The 24,053-nt window shown below is 53.0% G+C and overlaps 2 protein-coding genes across 2 annotated transcripts in view; one reads left to right on the plus strand and one right to left on the minus strand.

The window, feature by feature from the left end:
- The window catches only part of Thra (thyroid hormone receptor alpha), a 27,501-nt gene extending 12,418 nt beyond the window's left edge, over positions 1–15,083 (plus strand). The window contains exons 2-9 of the mRNA XM_057776500.1: positions 98–452; positions 2,874–2,941; positions 3,707–3,807; positions 7,640–7,787; positions 8,574–8,779; positions 9,597–9,743; positions 10,211–10,469; positions 11,514–15,083. Of these exons, the coding sequence (XP_057632483.1) occupies positions 400–452; positions 2,874–2,941; positions 3,707–3,807; positions 7,640–7,787; positions 8,574–8,779; positions 9,597–9,743; positions 10,211–10,469; positions 11,514–11,764 (1,233 nt within the window). The 5' untranslated portion in view covers positions 98–399 and the 3' untranslated portion in view covers positions 11,765–15,083. The remainder of the gene's footprint in view (positions 1–97; positions 453–2,873; positions 2,942–3,706; positions 3,808–7,639; positions 7,788–8,573; positions 8,780–9,596; positions 9,744–10,210; positions 10,470–11,513) is intronic.
- On the minus strand, positions 15,072–22,361 carry Nr1d1 (nuclear receptor subfamily 1 group D member 1). The gene is made up of 8 exons (XM_057776499.1): positions 21,788–22,361; positions 18,874–19,197; positions 18,494–18,582; positions 18,246–18,390; positions 17,331–17,974; positions 16,832–17,017; positions 16,188–16,398; positions 15,072–15,559 (listed from the first exon to the last, which is right to left on the minus strand). Exons 1-8 carry the CDS (start codon positions 21,816–21,818, stop codon positions 15,360–15,362), a joined length of 1,830 nt encoding a protein of 609 aa, XP_057632482.1. The 5' UTR covers positions 21,819–22,361; the 3' UTR covers positions 15,072–15,359.
- Between the last annotated feature and the right edge of the window lie 1,692 nt (positions 22,362–24,053).

Here is a 24,053-nt window from a genome sequence, read left to right on the forward strand (position 1 = left end):
AGGCCCCAGGAAGCTACTGAATATTTCCCACTAACGGTTGCTCACTGACCCACCCCTATGGCAGCTTCTTACCCCTGCCTCTCCCTTCTCTCCACAGACATCTCCAGGAACGACAAGACACGGAAGACCTCCCAGCTCCTAACCCAGTACCATTCACCAACCCAGCTTGCCCCTAGCTCTCCCACCTGCCACTCCCTGGCCCCTCCCACCACTCCCCTCACCCCTTTGGGGCGCAGGGCATGGTGTGAAAGGCTGAGTACTGAGGCGGGTACCATGGGTGCTGTGCCCTAGGGCCTGGGAGGCGGGGGGTGGGTGGCCTGTGGGCGTTGCAGGGGGGGGCAGTGTGCCCACCCCAGTCTCTTGGCGTGCTGGAGGGCATCCTGGATGGAATTGAAGTGAATGGAACAGAAGCCAAGCAAGGTGGAGTGTGGGTCGGACCCAGAGGAGAGCAGGTAATGGGTGGCATCTTGGTATTACCTATTCATAGCAACAGACTCGGAGAGCTCTCTGGGCTTAAGAGAGCTGGTCTCCTTTAAGTCTCCCTGAAGATGTACATGAGACCAGTGGGCCTGCTGCCTGCCTTCGTCCGGGGACTGAGGGCACGTTCATGTGTCTCAGGGCATTAGGCGCTTGGCTTGAGAAGTGCTTACTTTGCAGGAGGAAGTGATAAGAAGCAGAATCATTACAGGCGACAGACATGTGGCCCCTTCTTTGGCAGTGCCGGGTAGTCTCAAATGCCCCATCCTTCCTTCTCCGTTATTGCCCTCACTTGCGCGTGTGTGATCCCCATGGCCCTGCCATTTTCTTCTTCCTTCCAGTCCATTCACCGTCTTTGACCACAAGCAAGCATGCTCATCCACAAGCCATGGTGCATGTAACATAACATTTCCGGGTACAGGCACCAATAACTGTTGGTCACAGCCCACACTTATTTTTGGAATCTATTGGAAACCCCAGACACTCTTCCCTGTTCATGATCCAAGGCGGGTACTGCGATGGTGCTCCTCCCAGGAAGTGGAAGTGTGCGTCAACCATGAAGGTTTTACTCACACGTGGGGGAGGCGTCACCTTGTACACACGACTCAGGAAGGGTTACCTCTCTGCACTGCCCTAGATCAGTTCAGAGGGTCCCTGCCTTCCCGGTCCGCTCCAAGTGGCACAGGGCTCTGTCCCATTTGGCATGATATCCCCAGAGCTGGTACAGCCTGTGCGGTATGGCCAGGGAAATAGTGGGGGTGGGGTGCTCTGGGGAGCAGTGTAGCTAGCCGTTGTCTAGGAGATCGGGTCCTGAGCCAGAAGGCCGGAAACTTGGCCAGGCAAAGCCCTTGTGTTCAAGACTGGTTCTTTGGAGGGGCAGAAATAGTGGATGGAGTTCATGGTTGTGTAGGTGGGGTGAGCCCCGTTCCCCAAAGCCCTTGTTCCATGCTCAGACTCTGAGACAGACTGTCACCATGTAGCTGTCACTTGCATCTGCTTTATTTCCCTGCTCAGGCTTCTGGGCGAGCCTGCTCTAAGATCTTGTTTAAAAAAAAAAAAAAAAAAAAAAAAAAAAAAGTAGAAATGAGAATCCTAGTCCCTCAGAACGGAGGCACCTCGGCTCCTAGCCCTCCCCTCCCCCATGGCTATGTGCCACCTTGTGGCAGCGTGTGGAACTGCACCAGAGGCTCTGAGTCTGGTGACAGCCAAAGCCGCCAGTTCAACTGGGATCTAGGTGGCCTGAGTTCTGCACTCACACACTCTCACACACAAGGCGGGAGGCAAGCCTGACCTTCCAGCCCCGTAGGAGCCAGAGAGGGGTAATCCCCAGGGGGGTGTGAAGCCCAAGGCTGTCCGTGACTGTGACCCTGGCCAAGGTCACTGTGTCAGTGTGTTGGGAGCTGTGTCAGGCTGTAGGAGGTGGGGCCCTGCAACAAGTCACACACAGGGTGGGTGTGGAAGGTTATACAATCCTTGCATGAGTAGAGGCTTATGTAACCTGTGTGTGCTGAAGTTACATAACACATATGTGGAAAACCTGGCAACATATATGTGCTGTGGCTGACAGTTGCTAATAATACCTTGCATGGAGCAGCCAAGGGTCCTGTTCCTGACTGGTTCCAATGCTTGGTGTCACAGAGCACAAATGGCACCTCAGTTTTCCGATTTGTTACATGGAGGCCATGAACAGGGTGACCTAATATTTGCTGTCAGCATGGGTTATTTAGCGTGTGTATATGACCTAGAAATTAAGACACACGTTCACATGGGAGAGAGAGGTGGCACAAACAGGTGCCTGTCCAGGGGGTTCTATAACACACGGGCACCTCCTAGAAGTCATTTAATACATTAGAGGATGCCCTGAAAATTGCATGAATTTGTAGATCCTAAAGCTTATTGCCATACTTGGGTTTATCCTGAAGGCTGCATAGTTATTCACGTGCGTGGGTGTCATATTGCAGATATATACACTGTAAAGGTTACATAGCTTTAAGAATATTCCAAAGAGCATTTCAGCATATTTGGCATATATTTAAGGCTTAAATGCGAATGTCCTCTAGACTGTGGGTGAAATGTGTGTATGTGTGTTGGGGGTGGGCTTTAGAACGTTGCTTATATGTGAGGTGCGTGTGTATTTTGGAGTCTCATAGCAATACTTGTCTTGTGCTGGGGCCCTAAACATGGTTTGGGCCCCATTTAAGCCCCTTATCTCTCCCATGCAGCTACCAGATAGCTAGACCCTCCTAACCTTCGTCAGCTGATGTAGGAGTGGGAGGTGGACTAAAGACCTAAGACAGAGGGAGCCAGGAATGGGGGGGGGGGTTGTGGAAGCCTCTTAGATGAGAAGGGATTGGCCCAAGGCCACTGTGTGATTCTTCCCACTTTGCCCCATGCAGTGCCAGGTCACCAGATGGAAAGCGGAAAAGAAAGAATGGCCAATGTTCCCTGAAAACCAGCATGTCAGGTGAGCCTGGTTATACATGTCCCTCTCCCTACCCTCACCCCTGCAGAACAGCATGACAGGTGAGCCTGGCTGCACATGTCCCTCTCCCTGCCCTCACCCCTGCAGAGCACACTTGCTTCCTCCAAGGCTGTGCCTGGACCCCCTCTGTCTAGAGGGAACAGCTTCCAGAACATGGGTTGGGTGTGTATGGGGGTGAGAATGGTGATTCAAAACATATCTTGGCCTTTAAGGAGAAATTAGATCAGGAAGGGCCCTTTCACCCTCCCGTAACCTCCTCCTTGAAGGTTCCACCAGCCTAAGGGTGTCTGTTCTCCTAAGGTGGGGTGTTTCTTCTCCCAACTCCCTATACTTAGATGGAACAACAACAACAAGCCCTAGCCAGGCCAAGTGCAGTGGCACCTACCTGCAGTTACAGCTGTTTGTACTGACATAGCAGGATAGCCTGAACCCAGGGGTTCAAAACCAGCCTGGGCCACATAGTAAGACCCAGGCTCAAGAATAAATGAATACATGGAAGGGGGGCACTGAATGGGGGGTCCGAAGAGTGAAGACTCCGTGTATTTGAAGGGAAGGAGATGGTCAGTCCCACCCCTCCGTCCCCCTCTATGCCTCCAGGACTTTTCCTTTCTGCTTTGAGATAAAGAACCCTTCAGTGAAGTTGGCCTAGGAGAAAAAGGGGGAAGGCAAAGTTGGGTGGGTACAGTAGAAGTTCCTCCACCGGGCTCCGCACCATGCCCACTGCCTCCACCCTTTCCCCCTTCCCAGGGTATATCCCTAGTTACCTGGACAAAGACGAGCAGTGTGTCGTGTGTGGGGACAAGGCGACCGGTTATCACTACCGCTGTATCACTTGTGAGGGCTGCAAGGTATGGACGAGCCATCTCCTGTCCCTTCCCCATTGCCCAATCCCTGTGAGTCTCCACACCTGGCATGACAGTCAGTCTCTGTAAACATGGACCCTAGAGCCTACCTGTCATACCATGACAGTCTCTGTAAACATGGACCGCAGAGCCTACCTGTCATATCATTTCTCTTCTCATGCATTCATTCATTCGTTCATTCATAATCCTTTCATATGCTTTATTTATAAAATGGGGATACTTATGCTGCCTTTGTCATAGAGTTAATAAGCAAATTAAATCAGATAATTCACCTGATACCACTTTATTTTTTTTTATTTTTTATTTTTTTTTTCAAGACAGGGTTTCTCTGTGGTTTTGGAGCCTGTCCTGGAACTAGCTCTTGTAGACCAGGCTGGTCTCGAACTCACAGAGATCCGCCTGCCTCTGCCTCCCAAGTGCTGGGATTAAAGGCATGCGCCACTACCGCCCAGCAACCTGGTACCACTTTAAATAACTGTAGAGGGATGAAAAGGAGTATGGCAGAGATGCCGGGTGGTGGTAGCACATGCCTTTAATCCCAGCACTTGGAGGCAGAGGTGGGTGAATCTCAGTGAGTTTGAGGCCAGCCTGGTCTACACAGCTAGTTCCTGGACAGCCAGGAATGTTACACAGAGCAACTCTGTCTTGAAAAACTGAAAAAAAAGTATGGGAGAGGTAACAGTTATAACTGTGAGAGTCTCTAAAGTAGTGTGGCACCTTCATCCTGCAGTGTGGCTCCTCCCACCCTGCAGTCAGTGTGGCTCCTCCCACCCTGCAGTCAGTGTGGCTCCTCCCACCCTGCAGTCAGTGTGGCTCCTCCCACCCTGCAGTTAGTGTGGCCCCTTCCACCCTTGCAGAGTGCTAGGAATGAGGGGCAAGAATCCAAGAGTGGTACCGTGGTACTACAGACATGTAATTCCAGCAGTTCGGAAAACCGAGGCATGGAGATTATGAATTTACCTTGGGATATGGAGATACATATAGATCTAGATCTAGATATATAGTGGGTTATGGACTAGCCTCATCTATATAGTCAGACCCTGTCTTTTGTAGCACATGCCTTTAACTCCAGTGCCCTGGAGGCACAGGCTAGCTGATGCCTATGAGCTGAAGCCAACCTGATCTACGTAGTGAATTCCAGACCAGCCAGGACTACACAGTGAGAACAAAAAGAACAAAAAGCAAAAAAAAAAAAAAAAAGGCTAAGGGATACATTATGAGTATATCAGTATGTACCCTACCCTCAAGCTACTTGCAGTCCACCAAAGAAGCAATCTACAAACAGGAACCACTGTCTTTCAAAATATGGATCCTAGAGGTCTGGCGAGATGGCCTGTGGGGAAAGCGCTTGCTACCTGAGCATGAGGCTGTGAGTTCAGGTCCCAGGTCCACATCAGAAACCAAGAGTGCAGCATGTCTGTCTGCAATCCAAAACTGCGAGGCAAACAGGAAGATCTTTGGGGCCTGCTGGCTAGCCAGTCTAGCCGGCCAGTAAGTTCTATAGGGAGAACACATACAAAAGGACATCAAAAGGGTGGAGAATGATTGAAGAGAACCCTAGGTGTTGACCTCTGGCCTCCGCATGTCCATGCACATATACACATACACACATGCACACACACACACATACACACAGAGGGGTGTGTGACTCCTGGACCACCTACAGTGCTAGCTATAATACAGATTCCCAAGCTGCATCTGCCCCCTACTTAGTCCAAACGTTATTGTGGTGGAGCCCAGGAATCTGCTGTTAAAAAGTGTCCCAGGTGATCCCAATGTACCTGAAAAGGTGAGAACCCATGCTGAAGGGTCATGATAGGGACCTAGAGGAAAAGACGACCAAAGGTTCTTTCTAGCAGAGGGTCAGAGGCCACAGACTTGGAAAAGCCGATTAGATTCAATCCATTTCAACTTGTATGGCTTTTCCAGGACCTTCTGCAAATACAGATCTTTCCAGAAAGAGATCATTTAAAAGTAAGTGAAACCAGGCATGGTAGTACATGCCTATAGTCCCATATTCAGAAGATGGAAGCAAAATAATCAAAAGTTCAAGGCCATCCTTAGCTAAATAGTGGGTTTGAGGCTAGCTTGGGCTACATATCTCTCAAGGTGGCCAGTGGTGGTGGCACATCCTTTAATCCCAACACTTGAGAGGCAGAGTCAGATGGATATCTGAATTCAAGGCCAGCCTGGTCTACAGAGTGAGTTCCAGGATAGCCAGGGCTACACAGAGAGACCCTGTCTAGGAAAACAAAACAAGACTCTCTCTCAAACTAACACACAAAGGCATTCACACACAATGCAGAAACTTAAAGATTCTCTCTCCTACTGTCAACCAAACCAAAACCAGTTGAGATTCTAAGTTTCAAAGCAGTGTTCCAGGAAATAATAGTAGCAACAAAGCCGAGAACAAGGATTCTTAGCTCCAAGGACAACTGGGTCCCAGGGGAACATCCCCCAAAGACAGAGGTGCCCTATCTCCACGTCTAGAGTTGGTTTTGTAGGTCCAGACTGATGCCTAGGAGGGTGTATCTTGGTGCCGTGATTTTAATTCACTCTAGGTCTGGACTCTCAGACCTTTTATTTTTTAAAAAAATTAATTTATTGGGGACTGGAGAGATGGCTCAGAGGTTAAGAGCACTGGCTGCTCTTCCAGAGGTCCTGAGTTCAATTCCCAGCAACCACGTGGTGGCTCACAACCATCTATGATGAAATCTGGTGCCCTCTTCTGGTGTGCAGGCATACATGCAGGCAGAATGCTGTATACATAATAAATAAAAAAAATCTTAAAAAAAATAATTTATTTAACTTTATGTGTATTTGTGTGAGGGTGTCAGATCCCCTGAAGCTGGAGTTACAGTTGTGAGCTGCCATGTGGGTGCTGGGAGTTGAATCCGGGGCCTCTGGAAGAGCAGCCAGTGCTCTTAACTGCTAAGCCATCTCTCCAGCCCCTGGACTCTCAGATCTTAATGTCTTCCACAGAAGGCCCAGTCGTGGCATTGAAATTAAATGTAACATGCATGAAAGGCACATACATGCCAAGTGCACATCACATGGTAAGGGTCAACAAGAATCAACACTTTATGTTGCCATCATCCTGATTCTTCAGGTTTTTTTTTTTTTCATTTAAAACAAAGACTAAAGCAACAAATTGGGAAAAAAATGAAAAGCTATTAATGTTCTCAGTCAGTACATTTTCTTGAATATTGATCTTCCTATTTCATAAATCCCATAATAGGCATAATATTGTACATCAGGATGCTTTTGGGGTCATTGCTTTTAGAGTCATTAAACAAACCAGGCAAGCTATTAATTGGACTCCCTAGGACTGGCAGTGTAGCTCTTCGGGTTGAGTGCTTGCTCGGTAGGCACAAACCCTGGGTTCCAGCCGAACTCCACACACACCAGCTGTGGTGGCACAAGCCCATAATTCTAGCACTCAGAGCTCAGAAGTTCAAGGCCATACTTGGCTCCATAGTGAGTTTGAGACCAGCCTAGGGTACAGGAGACTCAAATTTTAAAATGATTTAAAGTAGCCTTCCAAGGTCTCATAGCACCCACACCAGCCCAGGCCTACCGCAGCCTACCCCACTCATTGTTCTGCTGCCACAGACCTTCCTCTTCCCTCTGCAGCCTGAGGGAAGGGCCTGTATTTCTCAGATCCTTTGACCTGGTAGGACCCAGCAATCCTCGCCCTAAAGTAGGTGCCAGGAGGCACTTGCTTCCCTGGCCCCACCCCCTACTCAGTGAACTCTGTGGTTGGCTCAGGAGAGGAAGTCATAACACTGAGACCCTGCCCCATATGCCCCCACCCTAGGGCTTTTTTCGCCGCACAATCCAGAAGAACCTTCATCCCACCTACTCCTGCAAGTATGACAGCTGCTGCGTCATCGACAAGATCACCCGGAACCAGTGCCAGCTGTGCCGCTTTAAGAAGTGCATCGCCGTGGGCATGGCCATGGACTGTAAGAGGCACCCATGGGGCAGTGGAGTCAGGCAGCTGTGGTGGGGCTGAGTGTAAGGGTGGTGGGTGGATCCTGGGAACCTTCAGGGCGGACTGATAGCCATTCCGCAGGTGCTGTTGGAGCTCCTTCTGCGAATAGCCCGCCTCTTAAAGGCTATTGGCTGAAGGAGCTCCCACAGCAAGTCCAGGTCAGGTTAATTGTAAAGTATTGATCTCAGATTTGGGATCTGGTGCCCTCATCCCAAAGGAAATGAAATGTAGGCCTGATGCGTCTTGCCTTTTGAAGACCTTAGAGAGGGAGCTGTTGAGTAAAAATTTCTAAGCACCCAACCTAGTAGGGTTCCTGCAGGCACAGCTAAATGATCGGCCGTTTTCTCAACTGTGGGTTGGGTAGCAGGGTCAGCTAGCTACTCCTTTTTTTTTTTTTTTTTCAAGACAGGGTTTCTCTGTGGTTTTGGAGCCTGTCCTGGAACTAGCTCTTGTAGACCAGGCTGGTCTCGAACTCACAGAGATCCACCTGCCTCTGCCTCCCAAGTGCTGGGATTAAAGGCGTGCGCCACCACCGCCCGGCAGCTAGCTACTCCTTACTCCATAGCTCAGACCAGGACATGTTATCCCTTGGGCCAGCCTACTTAGAGTTGACTTGGTCCCAGTGATCAAGCATGGCTTATATTGTGCCACCTTATTGCTAAGTGATTTGGGAAGTCACTTGACCTTTGTACTAGGACAAGCAATTTATGAGCACCGTGGGGGATTGCCATGCAAAGTGTCTTTTGTCTGTCCACAGTGGTTCTAGATGATTCGAAGCGGGTGGCCAAACGCAAGCTGATCGAGCAGAACCGGGAGCGGAGGCGAAAGGAGGAGATGATCCGATCGCTGCAGCAGCGACCAGAGCCCACTCCTGAAGAGTGGGATCTGATCCATGTTGCGACAGAGGCCCATCGCAGCACCAATGCCCAGGGTAGCCATTGGAAGCAGAGGCGAAAATTCCTGGTAAGAAAGCATGCGCAGTGAGAGCGCAGAGGCTTGCCTCTCCCGGCGGCTGGTGCTCCATGGTGCTCCGTACCGTCCCGCAGTTAGCGTTTTCTGCACCTGTAATGTGCCTTTGCTCTCTGGAGCCTGTCTGTCCCATCCAATGGGGTGCTCCGTGACAACCAGGCTTTCTCTTCTTCTGAATTCCAAGGCAGAGCTAACCCACAGGGACCGAGGACTTAGTCAACACAGCAGTATTTGGGGTACCTGCAGGGCTCTAGGCATTGTGTTGAACCTTCACCGAGCTGACTGCCAAGTGGATGGTTAGACTGGAAGGAGATGAACTATTGGGGCCTGGTTCCCCGATACACTATGCTAAGGGATGGAAAATACACGAAGATAATTTCCCCAAAGCCACGCAGATGTGCTTGTAAAGGACCGGTTGTGTGACTCTGGTCATACTACTTAGCTCTGCTGGGCTTTTGTCTGTGAAGTGCTGTGACTCTGCCTTCCATATACATTTGTGGGGAGGACTAAAAGGAACTCTGTAGAATAGGTAGCCAGCCTACAGCCGGGTGTCATGTTGCCAGGCATTACGGCTGTGTTTTTATTACAATTTATTAACTAAAATTCTCACTATTATTAGTACTGGCAAATCTGAAATGCTCGCTCTGGACTGTCCTCTTCCCCAAAGTTGAAAGAAACCTTGAGGGCTGGAACACAGTCACAGGCTGGGACTTTTCCCCCAAGCTGCCTTGGAGCTCCCCCTGGTGGACAGGGAGTCTCAGCGATTGCAAGGGGGTCTGCAGCCCCAGCTGACCCTCCTCTCTCCCTCCAGCCGGATGACATTGGCCAGTCACCCATTGTCTCCATGCCGGATGGAGACAAGGTAGACCTAGAGGCCTTCAGCGAGTTTACCAAGATCATCACCCCGGCCATCACCCGTGTGGTGGACTTTGCCAAAAAACTGCCCATGTTCTCCGAGGTGAGCAGCAAACAGAAGGAGGGACTTGCTAGAGGGAACCCAGAGTCACTCCCAGGTCCCACAGTCTCACTGGGGAATCCTCTGATGGGCTCTGGACTAAGGGTTTGTTAGGATAAACCAACAGCGATTTAGCACATGAGTGTATGTACTTGCGTACACACACACACACACGCTCCTAGAGTGATCATTTTACCTCCACGCAGCATGACTCATCGCTTCATTCTGCGTAGCACTGACTGGAAATAGGCTTCTGTACTAGCTGTGGGACCTTGGCCAAGTCACCTAGGTGCCCTGTACTTCAGTGTTTTGAAGAGGACTGGGAGAATGATGGGACCTCACTTTTAGGAATAACTGTGAGGCTTAAGTGCAGTAGTGCATAGGTGGGTGTGGCCCAGCAAAGAGGTGGAGGGGGATTGTGGGGCATGGGGAGACTGTACTGAATGGTCTGTGGTCCTGCTGACCCACAGCTGCCTTGCGAAGACCAGATCATCCTCCTGAAGGGGTGCTGCATGGAGATCATGTCCCTGCGGGCAGCTGTCCGCTATGACCCTGAGAGCGACACCCTGACCCTGAGTGGGGAGATGGCGGTTAAGCGGGAGCAGCTCAAGAATGGCGGCCTGGGTGTAGTCTCTGACGCCATCTTTGAACTGGGCAAGTCACTCTCTGCCTTTAACCTGGATGACACGGAAGTGGCTCTGCTGCAGGCTGTACTGCTGATGTCAACAGGTATCTGGCCACGGCTGGGAGGTCCCAGAGAGTTTATCTCCACCCTAGGCTTCTTGCTTGCCCCCTTCGTTAATCTTGCATTGGCACTCTTATCGCTACACTCCTGCTCCTTCTCTGTAACCCAATCCATCCTCTGACCCCTAGTCCATGCTCTGTTATTTTATTTTATTTTATTTTATTTATTTATTTATTTTTTGGTTTTTCGAGACAGGGTTTCTCTGTGGTTTTGGAGCCTGTCCTGGAACTAGCTCTTGTAGACCAGGCTGGTCTCGAACTCACAGAGATCCGCCTGCCTCTACCTCCCAAGTGCTGGGATTAAAGGCGTGCGCCACCACCGCCCGGCTTATTTTATTTTTTTAATTAATTTTTTTTTGGCTCCTATGTTTGATCTCCAGACTATTTATTGCCTTTGCCATCCATCCTACTCTGTGCCTGTTCCTCCTCTGTCTCCAGTTTTCCTCTCTTCCCATGCCATCTCTCTATTTCTCTGTCCTCCTTATGGATCGCTTCATACCCAGGCTTCCAGTGCCCTTCCTTGAGCCTCAGTCACCTCTTTCTGCTAGGTGGCTGCTCATGGACCCATGTCCCTCAGTGCTATTTTTTTATAATTTTTATTTTATATGCACTGGTGTTTTGCCCGCATGTGTATGTCTGTGTGAGGCTGTCAGATCTTGGAGTTACAGACAGTTGTGAGTTGCCGTTTGGGTGCTGGGGATTAAATCCAGGTCCTTTGGAAGAACAGCCAGGGCTTTTAACCACTGAGCCATCTCTCCAGCTCCTTATTTTTTATTTTTTTATTTATTTTTTCTTTCTGAGACAGGGTTTTGTAGTTCTGGCTGTCCTGGAACTCCCTCTGTAGACCAGGCTGGCCTCGAACTCAGAGATCTGCCTGCCTCTGCCTCCCGAGTGCTGGGGTAAAGGCGTGCGCCACTCCTGCCCGATCTCTCCCAGCCTCCCTGCTTCAATGTCCCTCCATGCCCTCCCGAATGTTCTTACCTGTGTTTTTCCCAAATCCCCCAACACTCATGCCTTCCCTCCTTGCAGACCGCTCCGGCCTGCTGTGTGTGGACAAGATTGAGAAGAGTCAGGAGGCGTACCTGCTGGCCTTTGAGCACTACGTTAACCACCGCAAACACAACATTCCACACTTCTGGCCCAAGCTGCTGATGAAGGTGACTGACCTCCGCATGATCGGGGCCTGCCACGCCAGCCGCTTCCTCCACATGAAAGTCGAGTGCCCCACCGAACTCTTTCCCCCACTCTTCCTCGAGGTCTTTGAGGATCAGGAAGTCTAAAGCCTCAGGCGGCCAGAGGGTGTGCGGAGCTGGTGGGGAGGAGCCTGGAGAGAAGGGACAGAGCTGGGGGTTGAGGGAGAACCCCCCCACCTCTTCTCTCCTTCCTCCCATCCTTGGATAGCTGCAGCTCCCATACACCCCTGCACTGCCCAGTCCCCCTCAGAACCTCCAGCCCTCTGACAGGGCAACAAATGAACTTGCTATGAAAGACAGTGTGGGAGACTGGGACCTAAGTCCTAGAATTTCTGGGACCCCCCCCCCAGCCTCTAAGGAACTAGGGGAAGGGAGGAAGAACTGAGAGGGACGAGCCATCCTGATTGTAGGGTCAGGAGGAATGAGGAATAGGGGCAGATGCCCTCACTCACCCCTATACACACAGGAGAGCCCTGCCAAGTTCCTTGGCCTAGATTTCCCTTCAGGCCACAGGTCTCTACTTCCCCAAATACCTGGGTCCTAGGTGCAAAGGACAGCTTGGCTTGGTTTGGCTCCTCCCCTGGAGGCTAAAAATGGTCGTCACCCTAACTGCACTTTGGAAAACCAAGCGAGGGGAGAATATAAATGAAGAAAAACTAGACAGAAAAGAAAAAAAAGACAAAAAAGAGAGTGTTAGAGAGAGAGAGACATAGAGAGAGAGAGATGATATTAAGTTATTAGCTGAGGCTGGCCCAAGGGGAAGGACCCCCCCCCTTTCCCACCCCCATGCACTTTGAGAGCTGCCCTTCCCACCCCCAGAGAGATGCCCCCAGCAGACCTCCAAGGCTGCTGGTTTGAGCTGTGGAGCTGTGAGGCGACACAACAGGGTCCTGGCACCCCCCTTGCCTTGCCCCCACCCCTGTGCCCCTTTGGCACTGCACCCCAGTACTTCCTCTGCTCTGCCACTCGTGCCCGCTGAGTTCCATCTACCTCTCACGCTGGATGCCAGCTGGCCCCTCACCAGCCTGCCCTGTTGCCCACACAGCTCCCCTTTCAAGTGCCCAGCCCCAGGGGCCTCCTGTCCCCCTCCTGCTATACCTTGGCACCCACACACAGGAAAAACTGTGGCCCAGGCTCCTTCCCTCCTCATATCCTGCAGTATTAGCTACAATCCAGATGCTGCTGCATGGGGGGTGGGGTGGACGTGTGTCTCCCAGAACCTCCGCCCCTGTGGGACTCCGTTTCCTGTCTGTTTTCTGGGCTCCCTTTGCCCTCCGTACTGACTCCCACTTGACGCACTAAGCCAGACGTAGGGCAGGTTGGCGTGCAGTGGGAGTGTTTCTATCAGTGGCACTTAGGGGCCCAGGGGAGGAGGCAGTTGGCGCTCCTCCGATTTTCTTTGAAGCTCTTTAGGCCAGCCACCCCTCTGCCCCTGGGAACCCACTCCCCTCTTCTTTTCTAATTCAGGGACTTTGGCTTGAGCCATCTCCCACCCTCTGGTGAGGAGTGCTCTGTTGGTCTGCCCTTGGGTGAGCTGCCCTCCTCCTCCGTCTCCTCCCCTTGGCTACAGCCCACTCCTCTGCAGAGAGAGAGAGAGGGCCGGAGGAAGTGGCCCTCCCATGAGTGGGAGGGAAGGGAGGAGAGGGAGAAACTGAGCAGACCAGTGGCCCTGGGCTCAGGGCTGCATGTCGGCAGGGATGGATGGGTGGACATAGATGCCCCCCGGAAGCCATTGGGGAATGACTGGGGCAGGGGGCGGGTGAGGGGGTGCCAGGGCTTCCTGCGCTTTGCACTATTGGGGCAAAAAATGTCTTAAGCAGTGGGGAACCTGCCACCCCACTCTGACCCTCAGCCTGCCACAGCCCCTACACACACACACACACACACACACACACACACACACACACACACACACACAGAGGAAGGCAATGCTTTGCTGTCCCCAGGGCAGTGTCCTCTGCCACTGTTCAGGTGTTCCAACTGGGCAGAGGACCTGGAGGAACACCTCCTGTCACCTGTGCATGTGCCTGCCCCACCCCTGGGGCCCCTGGGCCACCTGTGCTATCTTTATCTCTATCCTCTTTCTCTCTCCTGGGGTACTGATTTCCATATTCCTCCAGTCCCATGGGTAAACCCTCTCTCATACCCCCCCCCCATATCTGGGGGCCCAGTGGAGTTCCTGACCTGCCTGCTGTCTCCCTTCCCCTGGCTCCACTCCTCCCTTTCCATTCCCATTCTCAGCCATGGGCATGGCCTCTTACAGGCACTTGGGAATCCCCCCCCTTCCCCAAATCATATGAGCTGTGAGCCCCTTCCCCTCAGCCCTTCCCCTTCCCCTCAGTGATGTGGAGTGTGTGTGTGTGTGTTCCTGTGTGTGAATGTATGAGTGACTATATGTTGTGGGGAGGAGCCAGAGAGACTCAGGAGTGCCACGCACCTGTTCTAGAGAGGCAGCTGTCCCAGTCCCTGCTGTGGAAGTGGGGGACAGGGCCCTCTCCTGGGGGCCATTGGTGCTAATGGGGGGTTGGCCTTGGCATGGGTGCTTAGCATGCCTTCCCCCAGTGTTGGCCCGGGGCACTAGGGCAGGCCGGGTGGGGCAGCAGGTGCAGTATTGATGGGAGGATGGGTTGCTGGGAGAAGGTTGGGGGGGCCAGGCCAGGACAAGGGGGTGCCAGAGCCATGACCACTACCCTGCCCCACCACTGCCTCTCCATCTCAGTATCCCCCTCCCATCACTTAGAACACACATACCTCATCCAGCCTCCTCCCTGCTCAGACTTGGGGAGGGTGGGGGAGGAGGAGCCCCTACCCCTTCCCTGGGTGGTGGGTCTACAGGGCTGGGAGAGGGCAGGGCAGGGCGTGTGACAGACACCGTCCACTAGGGGGAACGTACTTCCTGCCCTAGGAACTCCTGGGTGGAGGGGGACACTACCCAGAGGCGCTACTGAATGTATGAGAAGCTGGTGCTGGGGTGGGGGGAGGGGGTTTATGCCTAGAAAACAGGGAAGGAGATAGGTCCCTTCTCTAGAGAGGGGTGGGACCGGTAGGGGTGACTTGAGGGGCTCCTACTCCTGCCCCACAGTTGACAATCAGTATGTCTGTTATGTGCGATTTTTCACCCCATTGTGTTTTGGGTCAGGATTTTAAAGAAAGATATTTTTATGGTAATTGTTGCTCGTCTATTTTACTATATATTTATGTAATAAATATATGATGAAAATAACCCCCTTGGGCACCCCCCCCTTAGACTTGCGTGCTGTTTCCCCATATTCTTCCATCTGCTGGCAGAGTACCCACCCCACAAGCTAACCAGATGGAGAGGTGCCCCCCCCAGCCTTGGCAGTAGTCCCCTCCACCCCCACCCCCCAAAACGAGCACACATCACAGAAGCCAACTCAGCTGTGAACTATTGGATTTGAGACAGGAACAGAACAGATCAGGGGGCCAGAGGAGGGTGGGGGAGCAAGAGTGGTTTAAATAGGGGAGGATGGGAAGCATGGTGTGGGGGTGGGGGAAGGGTTATTTACAAGAAGGCTCAGGGGGCCAGAGGCTCATCTTGGAATATTTTATAACAATATAAATAAGATTCTGGTTTGCTTTTCCTTTTCGTCTCGTAAAGGAGAGAGAAGTGCAGAGTTCGATTCTGTACAAGGGGGCAGCGGCAGAAGGCCGGCCGGGCGGGTCACTGGGCGTCCACCCGGAAGGACAGCAGCTTCTCGGAATGCATGTTGTTCAGGGTCCGCAGGTCCGGCAGCTTGAGCAGCAGCTTGGTGAAGCGGGAAGTCTCCGAGGGCCGGTTCTTCAGCACCAGAGCCCGAAGAGCCCGCAGCAGCGTCTCCTGGAGCTGCTCCACCGAAGCGGAATTCTCCATTCCCGAGCGGTCTGTGGGGAAGACGACAGCAGTGAGGCAGGCTCCCTGAGCTCCTCCTCCTCCTCTGACGAGGACCCGGAGGTCTGCGAGGACCTGGCAGGCAAGGCAGCCTCTCCCTAAGGCCCCTTGGAGGGTGATGGGGGAGGAAAAGGAGGGCGCTACTTACTCCTCCTCCCAGGCCTCTGCCCCAGAGCAGGGCATGCCCAAATGCTGGGAGCAAGGCCACAGGCTGGCCAGCTCCAACCCCTCAAGACCACCCTCCTACCCTGAGCAAGCCACACATGGCCAAGCTCCCTTGCTATTTGCTCTGTAGTTCCCCCTGCCTGGGATGCCCTTCCCCCCTCTGCCTTGCATTATCTTGTCCCTTTGAGGCCCTTCTCAAGTGTCACCTCCTTCCCCAGCTCTCCCAGGCAGAAATAGTTGTCTGTGCTTCCTTGGTTCATGCTTCTACTGTGACACTTATCTCACTGTTTTATAATTAGTCGGGCATGAGTCTGTTTCCCAAGCTAGACTGTGTCTGAATCATGTCTGTACCCCAGTGCCCAGTGCAGGGCCTGGCATAGAGTAGGTACTCCATAAAAGGTATGTTAAATTGAACTGCGTGTGCCTCCTCCGGGGTCAGGCGAGAGCTTGGCCTACCTGCAGAGACAAGCACCACAGCGGTGAAAAGGCCCAGCTCCTCCTCGGTAAGCGCCAGGGAGTTGAGCTTCTCACTGAAGTCAAACATGGCATTGAGCAGGTCGCCCATGCCCATGGCACCGAGCTCCTGCAGACTGTAGGTTGTGCGGCTCAGGAACATCACTGTCTGGTCCTTCACGTTGAACAATGATGCAAAACGCACCATCAACACCTAAAGTGAGGTGGGAGGAGCATTTGCCAAATGACCGCTACGGTTTGCCCCCAAAACGTCAAGTGTGTTGCCTTAGATTGCCAGTAATGGGGAGACCTATGAACGGTCAATGGTGGGGGGCGGGGAAACCCAGGTGGAAGTGCCCACCACTTCTGGAATGTACATTTAACCTAAGACCATCCATCTACTGTTGAGAAGTGGGGAACAATGTGTCCCAGGGGTTACTCGGATGCCGTGAGTTTTGAGTAGACACCAGCTTAGAGGATAGAAGTTCCACATTGCCGGTTGTGGTAGTAGGGTTAGTTCCACCTCCTCCATCAGAGAGAGAACACAGTTCCAAAGTCTCCGTGAACCCCTTTACACCCTAGTCACCAAGCTATTCTAACTGGGTCCTTCCCATAATCAAGAACAGGGAACAGCAACTTCCGCTCACCTCAAAGGTGCCAGCCTTCAGGAGGGTCACCTGGTCATGCTGGGAAAGGTCACGGAAGCCGGGGATGTGCTTGGCAAACTCTACCACCTCCCGCACAGCAGGCGTGAAGCTCATTGAGAAGTCTTCCCAAATCTCTTGCACGGTCCGGCCACTGCGTCCGTGGGGATACATGTTCATGGGACATGCCTAGGGGGAAAATGGAGTAAGGAGAGGCATATCAGCCAGACGGGCTCACCTGGGCTCCCCCAGCCCAACTGCTTTCCAGGTTCTGCCTGGGCTAAGGGCTATGGCTCCTGAGGATGGGTCTCTCACCTAAAATAGCATTCAGTTGCCAACTGGTGGTTAAAGGTTCCCAGGCAGAACCCAGGCTTCAGGGTAGAATAGCATTTCCTGGGCAGAGGGTATCCCCACTGTCAGGCTCCGGGAACGCTAGCTGCCTTATGCTGGGTCCAACCTTCCAGGCCCCCTCCCTCTCTCCACACTGGCTCCGTGCCCTCACCAGCAGAATGTTCTTGGTGTTGCCTTGCCGTAGACTGTTGGCAGGTGCCTCGCCTTCTGAGGCCGAGTATACGTGGGTGGGGCAGAGACGATGCCCATTGCTGTTGGGCTGGTGGCAACTGTGGTGGGCAGAGCCGGAGGGCCAGGTAGGAGGGTAGGAGGAGGGACTCTGGCACAGACCATTCAGCGCTTCGTTATGACGCTGAGCCGCCAAAATGTTGTTGTCGTTAGGGGTAGGCAGGCACCCCTGACTCTCCCAGCGGTGTGGGGTAGTAGCTGAAGGGCTACTTGATGCGTGATTGGCATTGAGATTGCCAGGTGAGGTGCCTAACTTGTCATGGGCGTAGGTGAAGATTTCTCGATGGGCCCGAGCCACCTGGGATATCACATCCTCCACGGTGGGCTCAGGGCTGGGGGATCTGGGTGGTGTCAGCTGCTGTGGGAACTGAGAGAAGCCCACCAAAGGTGTCGGGGCTGGCGCAGGAGGTGGCGAGGGGCCTACGGAGCCTGAGGTGGGGTGCAGGGTAGGTGAGGTCTCCAGAGGGCACAGGCTGCTCAGCTGGTTGTTGGCCAAGTTCATGGCGCTCTGCATCTCAGCGAGCATCCGTTGCTTCTCCCTCTTGGGGATGCGCCCGAAACGTACAGCTGCAACAGGATGAGAGTAGTGTCAGGAAGTTCTCCCAGACTCACATGCCTCCCTCCCTTCCTTCCTTCCTCCTGAAAGGGCAAGACTCTGGATGCTGGGGTTCCACTTCAGAACTGAAACCAGCAAGGCCACTCAAAGGATATGATAGTAGATGACGGGGTGGTGGGGGGTTGAATGGGGGACGAGTGTGTCTGCCCAAGATGTTAACACATGACATGAACTGGGTGGAAGGAAATGGGGCCAGGAGGAGACATGGGCATGCTGCCTTACCATCTCTAGACATGCCAACGGAGAGACACTTCTTGAAGCGACACTGCTGGCAGCGGTTGCGATTGATGCGGACAATGGAGCAGTTCTCGTTTTTCAGACACCGTTTGTACTGGATATTCTGTTGGATGCTCCGGCGGAAGAAGCCCTGGGAAGCAGGGGCGACTAGTGAACTTCTTCATCTAAACTGAGCCTTGCCTCACAGTGGGAGGGCAGCACCTGCCCGGGTCCTCTAGCCCAACCCGCCTCACCTTGCAGCCCTCACAGGCATGCACGCCATAGTGGAAGCCCGAGGCCACGTCCCCACACACTTTACACAGCAGCACCATGCCATTCAGCTCTGTGGGAAGAGACAGGCAGAGCATAAACAGAGAGGCTTTAGGGGCCTGGGATGTGGAGGCTTTCCAGGCTGAAGATTCTAGGGCGTAAGGGCTAAGGAGGGGCTCCCAAGTCTAGGAGCACTCAGGTGACCAGACCAGACCAGACTGGACTGGACAGAAGCTCGGACAACTCTAACAGCATCCCAAAGGTCAGGATGTAGACCCTGAGGGTTAACTGGCAGATGGAAACCAACTATCAACTGAATCCTCAGTCACTTCCTTTCCCTTAAATCAGCTGGGTGTTCACTCACTGGTAATGTTGCCGCTCCCCTTGCTGGGAGACACTCGGTTGCTGTCTTCCATGGCCACTTGTAGACTTCCTGGGGGGCTCCCATTATAGAAGGAGGAGGAGGAGGCTGAAGAAGGAGGGCTATCATCACTGAGGCTGGGTGGTACACTTCCAAAGGAGCGGGTGGGGTCCTGGGTGAGGGAGCCAGTGGGTGACGGTGGGAAGTATGTGGGGCAACCTTGAGTCAGGGACTGGAAGCTGCCATTGGAGCTGTCACTATAGAGGGACTCCGGGCTGGTCCGGCTGGGAGAGGAGCCACTGGAGCCAATGTAGGTGATGACACCGCCTGGACAAGAATCCAAGAGGAGGGTATCAGCCATCATGTCTGGGGTTCAAGGCACTACCTGATCACCAAAATACTGCTCCTCTTGGGAATTATGTGTGTGGAACACCTAACCTTGAAGTAATAAGCAATTCTCTCACACACACTAGCCTTGACACGGTCAACATAAAATTCTAAGAAACTCTCCATCATATACTACATATGATAGCCAACCTCGTCATAAGGAACACCTATTCAACACATTCAACTTCTGCTTAGTGAGGCATAACCCCACTGGGCACCTTAGACATGGGAACCCCTGCCCTAGATATTTTCCCGGGGAAAGAGCAACTGCAGCTAGTAACTTAGTTATAAGGGGCAGCTTTGGGGATGGGAAGAACAGCTGACAGCCATTCACAAATAAACCAGCTGCCAATTCTACACCAAGACCTACCTATCCAGTGATGGACTGTGAGGGGTAGCTAGCCGAGGGTTAAGAGAACAGAGGTCATACAAAGGTACGGCAGTCATTTATCCCTTTAAGCCCAAAGACACAGTCTCACAGAGAACCGCAGGGAAGGACTCGGTTCAGCCTGGCTCCCCTGGCCTCCAAGGCATGAGTCACAGTGACTCTGAGTCCAAGAAAGACCTAGAGATAAGAGCTGCAGGAGATGGAAGGAAGGTCCAGCCCGGGGATTTAGGCATTTCCCCTTTCGGGGCTCAGCCAGATGATGACTTTGGCTCTCCAGTCACTCAGGAACTCTGTCCCCTCTGGTTACATCGCCAATGACGTGGTTCTGCCCCTGTGGTATTTGCTGAAGAGGAAGATGACTTGCCTGCCACACCTCTGCCAAGCACTTTGCTTGGCCTGCCATGGGTGGAGTGGGAAAAGGGAGGATTCCCAGACACGTGTGTGTGCTGACACATGCCACGCCACCGTGTCTACAGAAGCACATGTCTTGCTCACCCACTGACACACACTAAACTAGGCAGGGCAGCCTTAAAATAGCTCAAGGTTGGTCCAGGGTGAACCCAGCTGCCTGTAAAATAGTTGGAGAGTGGCTAAGCCGGTACGGTTTCACAGCTGGGCTGGGGGATGGGATGTTTATGTGGACCTAGATGAACTTGACCTAGTTTATCTATTCTGAAACAGGGCATGAGAAAGTCACTCAAAAAGTCTTCCAACTTTAAACGGAGGGGCACTGCTCAAAAGACCCTAGTTCTAAATCTAGGTGCTCATCGCTCCCAGTCTGCTTTCCAACCTAGAGGAAATCAACGCTTCCTCTTGTAGTGTTTTCCCTTCCGCAGGAAAAAAAGCAGCACGATGAAAACAAGTACGGTTTCTGCTTTGATTCTAAGATGTTCACGTTTTGGCCGAGAAGACATTCGTGGCAGGCTAAGAGATACTTGAGGAACAGTATGACTTTGGGAACGAACATGGAAAAACTGGGTCTAAGAGCAGTTTAGTGTTTTTAGATGATGATGGTGCGATCGGAATAGAGGGGAGTAAGGATTATCTAGTGTGAGGTCTCGCTGGGACGCACAAACTTGAGGCCAGAACAAGTCACAGGGGTGGCCCCATCTTACTCAAGTCTCGGTCATGGAGGGTAAAAAGGGCCAGGCAGTCGGAGAGGAAAAGAAGGCAGGCGGGGGCGGTGAGTCAACCCAGCTTCACCCAGATCTAGGTGGAGAAGGGCGGGGCGGGAGTCTGGCCCTCAGCTGGCCTCACGTCCCCGCTCCACGTGTGCCCGTTGCACGTGGCTCCCCAACGAGGAACCCCGGAACTCGAAGCACCGCCTTCTCTTCTCCCCTTCTGTCGCAAGCAGAAACCCGCCCTCGCCCCGCCCCTCCGGCGGCGTCCTGGGTCGAAGGCTGGGCCCTAAAACCAAGCTGGGCCGGGACAACTGAAAGGAGGAGGGAAGGAAACACGCGTTGCTCAGGCAACTTGAGGGGCGGAGCTCATTATGTAACGAGGCCGGGAAGCAATGACCAATGGGATGGTGGCCACGGCTTCTACTGAATGAAAACAAATACAGCACGTGGGTCGGGCTCTGCAGCCATGTGAGCCCTCCCCGGGCTCGGGCGCTGTGGGTGCCCTGCCTGGAGATGAGCCCCAAGCACCCGACTCCTTAAGTGGAGCTCCCTACTGCCACTGAGGATTCCCCTGCAAGATCTGACCCATTCCTTCAGACCCTCTAGTCCCACAGCTTCCCAGACTCCCTGGAAGTAGGCTAGAACTGGAGGAAAGAGAAAAACGACAGGCATACTATACAGCTCAAAGTGGTGGACAGATGGGGACGTTTCCAGACACTGCTTCAAAGTGCTCAGTCTCCCTAAACTCTTCCACTCGCCACTAATATCCACCCTCCATCTCATCTGCCCAATATTCACGTTCCTCGCGCTCAGGGGAATTCAGAGGGGTAGCGGTGAGGATATGCTTTAGGGGCATTCGCAGCCAGAGTAACCCGCTCTGGAAACCCTACGTAGTGGCTCTCAGCACAGTAGCAAACGCCGGTCAGAGGGAATCCCCAGTCCCTTACAAAGTTCCTCTCATAAGCCGTGGATGGAAATGGAGACAGTGACAGAGCAAGGATGAGGATAAGAATCTCAGTACCTGTGTTGTTGTTGGAGTCCAGAGTCGTCATGTCTTCACCGGCTGAGAACGGTCATTCAAACTGGACCTTGACACAAACTGGAGGTTACGGTAGTTTCCCTCGCCCCCTGGGCAATGGCTGAGGGAGGCAAGTGGACCCCGCGGCTCGAAATCAGGATTCCAGGCACCGAGCAGTAAGGTTTGGGGGTGGCCGGACTGCAGCCCTGCAGAAGGGTAGGACGCTGAGGCAACCGAGGTCTGATTTGCATGGGAAGAGCAGAGAGAATGTGTGTGAGCAATCAGTCTGCAGCAGATCTGGCTATAAGGTAGCAAGAAGGGTCGCGTCTCTGCAGTGCACCGGATGCCACTCCTGAAGGCTCCGCAACGCTGCAGGGTAGCGAATCTGGAGCTCCGGGTGCAAAAGTCCCAAAGGGAGAGAAGCTGCAACCAGGAAGTAAGTAGGTGATGGAGAAACGAGGCACCCAGGCGCAAAGAGAGACGTGTGCCCTGCTACGTTCCCTCAGCAGTAATATTTCACTCTGCCAATCTCAACCGCCTTTTGCCCGAGCCTTTCCCTGGGACAGAGGGCTCTGCGCAGGCGCCAGCAGCCCAGGGTTCCCGGGCCGCACGCGGCACTGGAGCAGGTACCATGTGATTCCAGGGAGCGCCTCGTGCCCCAGTGACACACTTTTCCAGCAGCCGGCACGTTGAGCTCTATGCGTCTGCGCACCGCCAAGATTGTCGGGATTTGTAGTCTACTGATAAAGTAGGCGGAGTGCGTATAGTCCCCCTTTTCTGCTAAGCAAAAGTGCTGGCTGGCAGCGGGGAGGAGCTGAAAGTGGACTGGGGTGGAGTTTTCTGAAGAGTCAGGGTGGCGTGTTTGGAAAGCCTTGTATGGCAAGGGCATGTGAATTCCTGGGGAGGGCCTGGCAAAGCTTACTGCTCCATGGGAGATCAAAGCTAAAAGGCCCTTTTTGCAAACCTAAGCAAACGTGAGAACTTCACGTGATTGCAGAATTGGCCTCGCCCTGAGGTTACTGGTGACGGGGATGGGGGGGGGGGTGTGACGAGACACGGTAAACAAGCTGGAGAAGATTTCCCTGGAGTCAAGAATTTAAGCTGCTTTTTGCTATGGTGACAAGGCGGGATAGACAACGTGTTCCCCTTTCCCGCACACCGCCCCCCTCCCCGTCCAAGGAAGAACACCCGCGGGAAAGGAATGACAGAGCGGGGCTATCCCTAGGGACTCCCTGTTTGCTTATATGACACCACACTGCCCACTCAACTGACTCTGGGGTGAGTCATTTCCCTTTATCTGGGAAATACAAAGGATAACAGAGGGAAACTTCATAGTGAAAGCGCTTTAACGTGGAGGGGTCTGCTCCCTGCAGTGCTTCTTGGGAGCAGGAGTTCCCAGTTACCAGACAGGACATGCGGATCATTTCTCCCTCCCCCCACCCATTGGCAGGGTGTGGTGGCACATGCCCGTCATCACCATATTTGAGAGACTGAGGCAGGAGGACTGCCGTGAATTTGAGGCTGGTCAGCGCTACATGGCAGGATCCTATTTAGGGAAGGAAAAAAATTCTTCCCTCCCCTTACTGAAGAAGAAAAGAAGCGACTGACCTAAGGTCGAGCATCCAGTTGTTTTTGTTTGGTTTTCTGAGACCTGAGTTTCTCTGTGTAACTGCCCTGGCTGTGTTGGAACTCACTCTGTAGACCAGGCTGGCCTCTCACTCATAGAGATCCGCCTGCCTCTGCCTCTGGAGTGCTCGGATTAAAGGCGACCACTGCTTGTTTCTTATGAATACCACAGAGATCATGGATAGGTGAGCAGAAGAGACACTGAACGGGCTTAGGAGCAACTAGCATCTCTCTTTGAGAGCAGCAATTGTGTCAGGAATAAAACTCGGGTCTGCAGAAGAGGTATGCTCTAGGGTTTGGGCTGTACAGAGACGGAAACACCCACAAGCAGCCAAGTGCGCTGAGCCACCTGCTCCTCTCTCCGAGTCCTCCTTAATCGCGGTGCTTCTGGGGACGGCTTTCTTTTTTAGCCGAAGCCTTTCTTCACTTGCTTTTAGGTAGCTCCGGAGAAAGAATGGAATCCTGGGAAGCAGGGCAGTCACCTAGGAAGCAGAGAAAACCACATAGGCAGGCATCGCGGTTTGCCCTGGGCTGCTTGGGAAACAGAACCAGGAGAACCACTTGAGTCTAGGGGTTTGAGACTTAAACAATATGAGACACCCCACCACCACTACCACCACCACCTCAAAGCTGGAGTGAGGGA

This window comes from Chionomys nivalis, chromosome 7, assembly GCF_950005125.1.
Source record: "Chionomys nivalis chromosome 7, mChiNiv1.1, whole genome shotgun sequence".
Taxonomy (NCBI): domain Eukaryota; kingdom Metazoa; phylum Chordata; class Mammalia; order Rodentia; family Cricetidae; genus Chionomys; species Chionomys nivalis.

What these genes read in the sequence shown, in the direction of transcription:
- Nr1d1 (XM_057776499.1), bottom strand. Translation starts at nt 21,818, where the DNA reads ATGACGACTCTGGACTCCAACAACAACACAG. An exon ending in GGGGAGCGGCAACATTACCA is followed by an intron (nt 18,583 to 18,873) that starts GTGAGTGAACAC and finishes CTCTTCCCACAG; the next exon opens with AGCTGAATGGCATGGTGCTG. An exon ending in ACACCAAGAACATTCTGCTG is followed by an intron (nt 17,018 to 17,330) that starts GTGAGGGCACGG and finishes TTTTCCCCCTAG; the next exon opens with GCATGTCCCATGAACATGTA.